At 42.0% G+C, this 11,162-nt stretch overlaps 1 protein-coding gene across 1 annotated transcript in view; it reads left to right on the top strand.

Annotated features, from left to right (window-relative positions):
• The first annotated feature begins 3,169 nt into the window (after nucleotides 1–3,169).
• Nucleotides 3,170–11,162, top strand: part of TG (thyroglobulin) — a 156,279-nt gene continuing 148,286 nt past the window's right edge. The window contains exons 1-6 of the mRNA XM_054060798.1: nucleotides 3,170–3,236; nucleotides 4,860–4,968; nucleotides 5,577–5,674; nucleotides 6,107–6,310; nucleotides 6,587–6,746; nucleotides 11,000–11,106. Of these exons, the coding sequence (XP_053916773.1) occupies nucleotides 3,170–3,236; nucleotides 4,860–4,968; nucleotides 5,577–5,674; nucleotides 6,107–6,310; nucleotides 6,587–6,746; nucleotides 11,000–11,106 (745 nt within the window). The remainder of the gene's footprint in view (nucleotides 3,237–4,859; nucleotides 4,969–5,576; nucleotides 5,675–6,106; nucleotides 6,311–6,586; nucleotides 6,747–10,999; nucleotides 11,107–11,162) is intronic.

Raw genomic sequence — 11,162 nt, 5'->3', positions numbered from 1 at the left:
AGTCTAGATTGAGTAGCTTTTTGTCAGTGCCCGACAAATGAAACCCTCATTTCCAGCACTAGAGCAATGAGTTTGAAGTCCTATTAGTTTTAAGGCCGTATTGGCCACAGGACCCGTTCCACTTACTCCTTTTCTCCCCTTCATTGGTGAGCTAATTTAAGATAATCCTCAATGTTTTCCAAGGTCCTAAAAATAGAGGTCAATTCAATTGTCCCTTCACTGGTTATGCAGTGAGGCTTTTCTTAATTTATGTTTGACCAGCCATAGATGACAAGTGCATTTTTTCTTGGAAGAATGTGAATTGTGCATACTGCTCTGTAAACTATGGGTTATTTTAATCCACGGGCTATTGCATCCCACTGAACTTGCGTGTACTGAGATACCCATCTTGGTTTGACGCACATCTAGAAGTGGTTTAAGGGATGCCAATTGCTAAAACTCACTTTCTCACTTTGTTTTTCAAGAGACTCTTAAGACTTGGCTGATCTTCCCAACTTGCATAATTCAGATGGTTTTCTGAGTGCTTCTGAAGGGAATAAAAATAATCTTGGGAATTGACACTATGTAGATATTGCAGATTCGTGCTTCTTTCTGTTAGTAATGCACTTTAATACCACCTTGGTTTCCTGTCTGCTGTACTTTGTTGTCAGCTAGTAATGGCCTTTGATAGCAAACAATAAAGGAGGAATTGAATGCCTCCCTTGATGAGCTTGCTGTGCAAGGAACCTAAATGACAATTGTTTTACTAACTTCAGAAAACTGGAATACATCAATATTGCATGCACCCCCCAACGCACTCTGGCTGTGTTTTTCAGTGGCTTGGATACATCATTGTGCCTGCAAGAACTGGCCCTGCTGCCCCTGGAGAGCCTGTAGCACTGGACTGGGTTGTTGCCCTACTTTAACTGCCCAACTGCAATGAGGACCAGATACAAATATGAGACTCTTGAAGTACGCTTGCGTGAGAAATGTGTGATGGTCAATGTTTTCATCTTTTCTGATTCAGCCACCCTAGTGCTCACACTCACTATTGTCTGTTTAGTTGCTCTGCATATACGTTTCCCTACAAATGCTTCAAGTACAGAGTAGTGATTGAAAGTTAAAATAAATGGGATTATATTTGGATTTTAAAAGGTTAGTCATGCTAAAGCAAACTGGTGCTGCTGTTTGAAATCACTTTTACAGTATATATCAAACATTATAGCACTGCAGTGGTCTATAACCCACACAGAATGATGCTTGGATCACTGTAGGTGCAATCTTGGTCTGTAAGAGAGTATCAGTGGAGTTGTTTTTAGAGTGTCTAATACTCATGAATCACAAACAAGTGCTGCCGTCACTTTTGCTTGAAATCAACCTAAGTCTAGCCTCAAATGTGTGCTTCTGTTATTATTTAGCTTATTATTGTGGACCCATTTCATAGAATCATAGAATCACCAGGTTGGAAGGGACCCACTGGATCATCGAGTCCAACCATTCCTAACACTCCCTTAAACCATGTCCCTAAGCACTTCATCAACCCGTTCCTTAAACACCTCCAGGGAAGGTGACTCAACCACCTCCCTGGGCAGCCTGTTCCAGTGGCTGATGACTCTTTCCATGAAGAATTTTTTTCTGATATCCAGCCTGAATCTCCCCTGGTGGAGCTTGATGCCATTCCCTCTTGTCCTGTCCTCTGTCACTTGGGAGAAGAGCCTGTTAAGATCCCTTTGCAGAGCCTCCCTACCCTCCGTCAGATCCACACTTCCACCCAGCTTAGTGTCATAGTGTCATCTGCAAACTTGCTGAGGGTGCACTCAGTGCCTTCATCCAGGTCATTGATAAAGACATTGAACAGAGCTGGACCCAGTACTGAGCCCTGGGGAACTCCACTTGTAATTGGCCTCCAGCTGGAGTTAACTCCATTGACCACCACACTCTGGGCCCGGCCATCCAACCAGTTTTCAACCCAGGAGAGTGTGTACCTGTCCAGGCCAGAGGCTGACAGTTTCTGAAGCAGAATGCTGTGAGAAACTGCGTCAAAGGCTTTACTGAAGTCCAAGGAGATTACATCCACAGCCTTTCCCCCATCCAGTAGTCGAGTCACTTTGTCATAGAAGGTGATCAGGTTAGTTTGGCAAGACCTGCCTTTTGTAAACCCATGTTGACTGGGCCTGATCACCCGGTTCTCTTGCATGTGCTTCATGATAGCACTCAAGATCACCTGTTCTGTGACTTTCCTCAGCACTGAGGTCAGACTGACAGACCTGTAGTTTCCCGGATCCTCCCTGCAGTCCTTCTTGTAGATGGGTTTTGTCCAACTACCTTTGCACAGGGTGAGTTCTCGTAATTCCTGGTGCAAGCAATTGCTAACTGGCAGTCATAAGAGGTAGACATGTAAGAAATGATACTCTGGAACCAAGGAAATTGGATTTCTGATATGTTTTAGGTCTAGAATCTTGCATATAATTAGTACAAAAGAGCTTGACTTATCAAGCTTGACTTAATTGTTAGTGATGGCATACCTGGAGGATGGAGCCCAAGAAGGTAAGCAGCTTCCTCTCAGGTACTTGGCTGCATTAAAGTGGATGGTGCAGGTGGGATTAAACCCAAAAGGCCAAATGCAATTAACTCTGACCTTCAGTTCCCTTCCTATTCAGTGGAGCTGCATCCATCCTATTTTTCACTTAATAAATAACCATGTTATGAATTTATTTACTCCCAGTGCTGGCAGCGCTTGGAGGCCTAACCCATGCCTGTCTCCTCAGCAGGCTGGGCTCTCTGGACACAGACTTCTAGTACAGAGCACAAAATCTGGTTGTGGCATAGTGCACGTGAGAGCCTGAACTCTGGGCTAGGGTCAAGGCAAAATGCTCTATTTGCCTGTTGATATAACTAAGTCCCCCCGTGCCACTCCTACACCTTCTGCTGCTTGTTCTCTCTGATGACCGGGCTCAGTTGTGCTCCCTGGAGCAGGGATGAGAACCACAGTGGCTGTTCCAGGTGACTGAGCCTTTTGTGGTTTTCTCAGAAGCATCGTATACGTCACTCTCCCAATTTTGTGGCCAGTCTACCAGCACATAAGTGAAGCCTCCTGCATGATGGTTGCTATAAAAAGGCAGGTGAAGGTTCCATGAGGAGTGCAGGGCTGCCTCCCTGACAAAAGGGGATGGAGCTCTCCTATCGCAAGATGGGCTCCATCCCATTCTGCACACTTCTTTGCTGCTTTATTAGCGTAACAACAGCCAATATATTTGGTAAGTATGCTTGTTCTTTTCCTTTGCCTGTGTCCAGTAGTGGCTGTGCTCCTGTGATCTTAGTGCTGCTCCGTGTATTATTCCGACTAAGTCTATAATGATCTTGGATCTTGCACAGTGAAATCTTGCAAACTTAGCTAGCTGAGTGCTGTGCAAACTGAGTTTGAGCTCCAGGTTAAATTCTGACCTATAAGATCTTTAATGGTCAGGTTCATCTGAGTTCAGTGAGCCTGGAATTTCGGAAGAAATAAAAAAATTTCTGGAAGAGCAGTATGGGCTAAAGAAGGAGCTGGGGTAAGAAAAGGTGATGGTGCAGGGATGTAAGGGTCTTGCAACTTCTACTTGCGTGTGCCGTCATATAATTTAGGCTTGAAGCTTTAAGAAACTGGAAGATCTGAGTACTGTCCCTAGTTCCTTCGTCTGAATTTGATAGTCCTGCACAACAAACAATTTGAATCACTCATCTCAACTCAGATGTCTTAGAAGACCTCTGCTAGCACTGTACACAGGGATCTCCACACATCCCAGAGCAACTGGCTGAGTCATGTTTGAGATTAAAATGGTGAAGTCTGCCTACGTGTGGATGTCTATAGGTGATAGCTTTACGGTCTTATGAAAAATTTCACGTGGACTTAAGGGGACACAGTAAATACTCACAGAAACAGAAGTGATTGAGAGATCTTAAGAGTACAGAAATAATCTGTGATTAAAGAAGCTTCTGAGCTGCAAATTATTGGAGTCTGAGAAGTAATCAGAATGCTTATGATGTATTTGCCCTAGCATGTGTAGTCACACTCAGACCAAATACTGGACTAAGTAAACCTTTAGTCCAAATCTCTGTAGCTGGGGTTTTGTTAGCTGCATTTTTATAAAACTAATCAATGGAATTAAGAGCATGATATTCATTGAATTTTGATGATGGGAGAAGTGTCAGATCAACTAAGCTGTTCTGTAAAAAAGAACCTAATAAATTTCTTCATTCGTATTAAACAGCATCCAAATGTGGATTTAGATGCATTATGGACTGAAGAATCAACCTGTTTTCTTGCTAGATGGCTTCAGTAGTTAATCATTTGCCCTGGTAAAAACTGTAAAGTGCTCCTAATATGAATGAGTTTGCTAACTACTAGACATTGATTCTTTTTTAGGTCTTTCACAAGAGTGAGAAATACCTCTCCTTTTGGTGGAACAGTGAGGGATTTGTCTTCAACAAAGAATAGATTCTCAGTAACATTAATAACGTTACGATTAATGTTATGGCAAAGGGCTGTTTTGTGGTGACAGCCACAACTAACTCCGAGTATGCAAACTGACTCAGGTACCAGAAAGCAATAGCTGTACTAGCACAGAGCAGAGCTGAAACTAATTAAATATGGGCCTGGGAAAATGGTTCATGGCCATCTCAGTCATGTTCTTATCCTGCCACTGGCAGCTCAGCAAGTTTGTTCTCTACTTCCCTGTGCTGTCCTATGCAGAAATGCGTGGAAGGAGCAATGGAGAAACAACAAGGAAAGACCCATGAACTCGAGTCTTTTGCCATGCCGCGTTGGCACTAACAGGTTTTTGATAGAACAGTCTTGTGGTGAAACCGTCTTTACACGTTTACCTTCTTTCTGCTTTCAGAGTACCAGACAGATTCCCAACCATTACGCCTATGCGAACTTCAGAGGGAGAAGGCTTTTTCAGGAGGAGAAGCCTATGTTCCTCAGTGCTCTGAAGATGGACAGTTCAGGTAATTAATACCTGCTATTATTCTGCTGTTATGTGGCAGACCTTTCACTACTAATGAAAGCTTTAGCTTCAGTTGTGGAGAGCCTTGTTATTGGTGGACAGGAGAGTGAGGGGTGCAGGAAACTGAAGTGACTTCATTGAGCTGCTTCACAAATCCAGCCTCACCTGAATGAATTCCTTGTGGCTGGAAATAACCTCTAGGTTAAGAGATTAATCTAAGACTAATAGTAAGACAATAATAATTATATTGCCTGAAGATGCAAGAAGCTGATGAGTGGGGGACGTTGACCATTCTAGATTTGACTTAGAAAATGTCTCAAAATGTACAGTAAATTTCAAATACTGAGAATCAGGATTCTGTCCAACCTACTTTCTCCCTGAATGACTTCAAATCATTTATCTGTAGTTCCTGAAGACTTCAGGAAATTACTAGAATTAAGAGCTCCCATCAGATAAAGTTAGAGCCATCAGAAACACAGGCCTTTCTGATTCCTTTATTTGCCCTGTTAAACTATTTGAAGCTGTTTGACTTTGTTTGCGTTTTTGTTTATGTCCAGCACTGTCTGAGTACTCCAACACTAACAAAATGTTACTTGTAATCTCCTTTAGGACAGTTCAGTGCAGTAGAAATGGTCTTTCCTGTTGGTGTGTGGATGAGAATGGCATTGAGGTTCCTGGCAGCAAACAGAATGGATATCCTAGATCTTGTAAGTTGCAAGCTTCTATTTTTGTTCAGATTGGGTAAAGAGCCATTTTAATCTGCTTTTGAACCACTGAAATCAAGAATAGATTAGTCCCAGACTTTGACAGACTTTAATTTGTTGTAATTTGCTGAGGTTTTCTAGTGGAAGTTCTGGAGTTTCTTCAAAGCTGATCATGGAGATCTGATACACCGAGTTGGTTTCTATTCATGAAGGTCACAGTAATGTAAATCATGAATGCAAAATCAAAATAGTCCATTTGCTTTTGTGGTAGATTTTTATGTACCAGTTTTCGTGACCTCAAGTCCACCAATGTCCTCATGCCACCTGAGTGGCAGAATCAGAGCTTGCAGCTCAGACAAAACTCAAAGGTTTTCTTATATGATTCAGTGCCCAACAAGTACCTTCCTCTAACAGTGCCCTACTCTGGTGCTACAGGCTTGTCCTTTTGCCAGCTGCAAAAGCAGACGATCTTGGTGAGTCGATACATCAACAGCAGCAGCATCTCCTACATCCCTCAGTGCCTGGATTCAGGGGCATTTGATGCAGTACAGTGTGACACGGAGCTGGGTCAGTGCTGGTGTGTAGATCCAGAAGGAATGGAGATTTATGGTACCAGACAGAGAGGAAAGCCAACACGGTGTAAGTAATACTCAACAAAGCAGTGGGGTTTGTCATGTGGGAAAGTTTGGTGTGAATTAAAGGTGGCAGATCAGGAACTTGGACACTGCAGCCCTACGTTTATCCTTAAGTGAGGAACATAAGTCTCCTTTTCTTTTGATTATAAAGAGAATACGAGGCACCTCGGTGTCCACATTCAATGTAATTAATCTAAACCCCTTCCAAACCATGTGATAGCTACTCAGCTGTTCATGAGAATTAAAAACACCAGTATACACTAGTTTTACCTCCTGTCAGGTCCGGGGAACTGTGAGATCCGAGATCGTCGCATTCTGCATGGGTTTGGGGAGAAGAGCCCACCACAGTGCTCATCGGATGGAGAATTCCTGCCTGTCCAGTGCAAGTTTGTCAACACTACAGACATGATGTTTTTTGATCTCATTCATAGTTATAACAGGTAAGAATGTAGGTTTCTGAAACAGGCAATCCTGCGTGCTGCTTCAAGTCAGTGTCTTATTGCATTTTTGTTTCCACATGTGACTGCATATGATGATATTTGCTGTTAGTGAATAGACAAAGTAAAATCTTTTTGTTCTGAATTAAATGTTCTCCTTTGGAAAGGCCTGATATTCTGTCCCTGCAGTCTAATCAGCATGTTCTTATGCAGCAGTGGATACTACGTTGTGATCTATATTCGGAGAAGTATCTAGGGCTACCTTCAGGAAAACACACAACAGCAAATCAGATAAACGTGAAAGGAAGAGAGGAGTTCAGACATACATGTGAGGTAGAAAAATGATTCTCCCATATAGGAGATGACAATAGATGGACAGATGGGCAAGTGGCAACATGCAAAGAGCAAGTTCCACATGACTATTGAGGCAGTGCCAGCGTTGCTGGCACAGGTGAAGCAGCAAGTGATCAGTGCGTGTGCTGAACATACAACTGTCTTTGGGTTGTTGAAGTGGGCTGGGGAAGACTTCATAACACTGGGTTAAATGCTTGTCCATGGGAACAGAAATTTGTTGTCCTGTGGAGGAGCGAGGAATTAATACAGAGGTGGAGAAATAAAGGATGGGCCAGGGGAACCTCAGGGAGAGGAATTTGTTTCAGTGCAGATGTTTAGACTCTCCAGAGAAACCTTTTTGTCTCTTGTGATCTTGGCATCTTAGTCAATGCATTTCTCCGGTGGAGGGCAGTGGAGTATATATAATGTCTCATTTTGACTTGGCTCTGTGGTAGCAAATGCATTTTATTGTAAATGTCAGTTTTGTCCTTTTGGGAGTTTTCTTTTTTTAATCTAAGGAAACCTGAAAGGCAGGCCCGAATGCACAGTGCGAATTTGTCAGAGCTTTGGAGAGGTTATTTTGGCAAGAGCAAAATCATCTATCTCGTTTGTTGGTCTGTGGAGTGTGGAAATACTGAAAGAGCAATTACAGAGGAGAAAGCAATGCTTTAAATTAACATTTTTTTTCTCCCATTGGGATATTTTTCTGTAAAGACCTCCAAGACTGGACTTTTCTTGTGTCTGTGTCATGCAATTAATCACAGCAGGATCATTTCACTCCCAGTTGACTACCTTTCTAATTATGGCATTAACTTAACCCATTACCATCACATCTGAGAATCTCAGGTCATTAATATATTTAATTTCACACTATTCCTTCCTGAAATGTCATTATTGGACAGGAGGCCAGGAACTGAAAGGATGAATTCCACAGCAAGGACTATAGCAGAACAGGGATTTAAACCCATATGTTATGTTCATGTGGAACCAGTGAAACAACTTTCTTTGGTTCCACCGACTGATTTTTGAAATCTAGACATGTCACACTAATTCCCTTTCCAAATTGTTTCCCTACACCTTCATAAATATTCCAGAATAAATCAGTATGTTAACAAAAAAAAAAAAAAAAAAAAAAAATGTTCAGAAACTTAAAGCTAAGACTTTCCCAAGAAAAAGGCTTTTGGAAAGAAAGATAGGTCTAAATTTCTTGCCTCACCCTGGTGACTTGGCTGCTGTTATTATTTTATGCAGGCTGTGCCTGGGTCCTACTTGGGTGGGCAGCCATATAGAAAGCCCTGTTGCAGACTGGGGAGAAAGATCAAAAAATCAGTAGTCAAGGAGGATCTTTTTACTTTCTTGCTATAATTTTTATCGGCCTGAAGACTCTGTGTCAGTGTCTTTATCTCTGCTCACTAGACGTTCTGCCCTACTATGTATTGTTTCATTGGCAGTGGAAAAAGTAGTCAATGAGAAAGGCAGCTATAACTTGAGCTGCACATCTGAAACATGGAAGGGGCTGTTTGCAAACCTGCTTTTGAAGATCAGTGATAAGTTATCTTTGCTGGAAGCCAAGAGCAGAGGCTCATGGTTGAAAGAAAAGGTCGACAATGTCACATTAATTTACTTTCCCATGTTTTTTAGTACAAGCATTCTTGTTGAAACATGTAAATACATTGCGAATTTATCCATAACTTAAATGTAGTCATTTTTTATTCAGCCATTGTTTGAGACTGGGTCTTATAGATGAGGTACTCTCTATTATCAATACTCATCTCAATGGCTGTGATTAAAAAGAGGCTGAGAAAACAAAAGAAATAATAGGAAGTGAGTTTTCTAAATAAGGTGAGCAAAGTTCTTTGCTCTTGTTTGTGTGAGTCTATTTTATATCTGTTTGTACTTTATTTAGCTGTGCTCTCAACCTGAAACAAAAATAACCAGAATGACAGGATATGACTACACATCTGCCCCATATAGAAGTAGCGTAATTATGCACTTCTTAACGTTGAGGATGAAAGAAAGCAACATGCAGAGTTTTTTCATTGCATCCTGTTTCTCTCTGCTAGATGTCGGGATGTTGAGGTGATGAGCTTCAAGGAAACAAGCAGAGCAGAGGTCTACATTTGAATACAAGGGCTTTCCTAAAAAGATGGAAGATTGGATTCCTGCTTGGGCAGTGGCCAGTGCATGATAATTCAGGGGACCAGAAAGCTCTTGAAATGTTCCAAGCCATTATGTCCATGTGTTCATAGAAAACTGTATAAAGATGATATTTAGCTGCTTATATAGAATCATAGAATAATTTGAGTTGGAAGGAGCCTTAAAGATCATCCAGTTCCAAACTCCCTACCGTGGGCAGGGACACCTTCTACTAGATTAGGTTGCTCAAAGCAAGAATTTCATGAACCAACGTGGAGGGAGCCAGCAGGCCTTTACTTGGAAAACATGGGAGAGTGCCAGAGCAGAACAGCACTATGCAGGGATGTGTAAGCTCTGAGACAGGACCACTGCTGGATAATGTTGGGACAACTCTGAGATTATCAGCCTCTTCCTCTGCCAGGGGTTGATGTTGCTTTGAGGTTCCTCAGCTTACATTTTGTGTACTGAGGAAGCAGTAACATCTTCAGCTCTCCCGGTAATTGGTGGCAGAACTCTCAGGCAGACCTTTGAAGGCAGCAAAGGGCCTTTGCTCAGCACCTCCTACCTGACTGCTGGGATGCTGCCAGCTCTGAGCCAGACAAGCGTTTACCTGCGTTTCTTAGGGACACTGCAGACTGCACTTGCCAGAACAGCCACAAAGCTGCTGGAGGGGCACCTAGAACAGAGGCTGGTCGTATTTACAGTTTCCCAGGGTTGCTGTAAACTCCTTTGGCACGTTAATCTTTTCCCAGTAGATCACAGCTTAATTCACCATTGCTTTTACTGCTAAGTATCCTTCCTTGGTAAAAACCTACTTTGTGTAATTCTCTCAATGTCTTGAGCAGAAAATTCCAGTTTCCTGTTGTTATATTTGTCGCAAATAAGCCACATAGACCCTTATTGTATTTCAGACCCTTATTGTATTTCAGAGTAAGGGTATATGTCTGTAAAATAATATAAATGTTTTGGAACCTGGCATAATTGTTCTGCTGGTCATATTATCTGAATCCAGAAAAAAGACGTATCTTCTATTTGCTTGGAGAAACTTCGGTGTATCTGTCAGATAAAATCACAATTATGTTTTTTCCACCTCTGACCCTATTAAGTTTCCTTTCTAAATCATTGCTTTCCTGGAATCTGGCTGTTGTCGCTCCTTGAATATTTTGCTGGAAAGAAGCATCTCTTTGATCTCCAGAAGTAAAAGCTGATCTTACTTGCAATATGTTAAAATCCTTTTCTCTTTAATCTGTTGAGCTATGCTCTCAAAATGAAAAAGATTAGTGAGGATTTTATCAGCTTTTGTGCTTAATTCACTGCAGAAAGCATAAGTAGTGTGTAGGGAAAAGGAAACAACCTGTTTATTTAAGGCACTCTGCCATCCCATGCAGATTTGTGGAAGGAGCTAATGAACGGATGTTGTAATAACATTAAGCCAATGTCTGTCTATTTAACAGTCTTTCACACTGTTGTGTGAAAGATGGAATAGAATTGAAAACGAGTGTTAGATGCCAAGTACCTGCTTAGGAAGGGTCAGAAATCTGTCTGAAGGGAAATCTTATTGTCCTGTATTTGCTTAAAAATGGCATTTAAGAGATGTTATCCTGCTGAAACACTGATTTGGGTCATATCAGAGTCTGTTGCAACAAAGCAACCAACAATTTTTCTAATGGCTTTGTTCTGCACAGACTTCCTTGCCATACAAATTCAGGAGGGAAACACAAATGCTATTTTTTTTGCTGTCAGCATGTCTTCCCAGGCTCTTCACAGGAGGCTGCTTTTCTTTCCAGGCTCCCAGAAGTTTTCCAAACGTTCAGCTCCTTGCAGGAGAGGTTCCCGGAGGTGTCTGGGTACTGTTACTGTGTGGACAGCCTGGGGAGAGAGTTAGCAGACACTGGTAAGTACTGATCCTTTGAGTGGCTTTGAATTCCGAGGGAAAGGACACAGTGTTAG

The sequence above is a fragment of the Cuculus canorus genome, chromosome 2 (assembly GCF_017976375.1).
Source record: "Cuculus canorus isolate bCucCan1 chromosome 2, bCucCan1.pri, whole genome shotgun sequence".
In the NCBI taxonomy this organism is placed as follows: Eukaryota; Metazoa; Chordata; class Aves; order Cuculiformes; family Cuculidae; genus Cuculus; species Cuculus canorus.
Note: the sequence above shows the minus strand (reverse complement) of the source record. Positions and strands in the feature narration are given on the sequence as shown.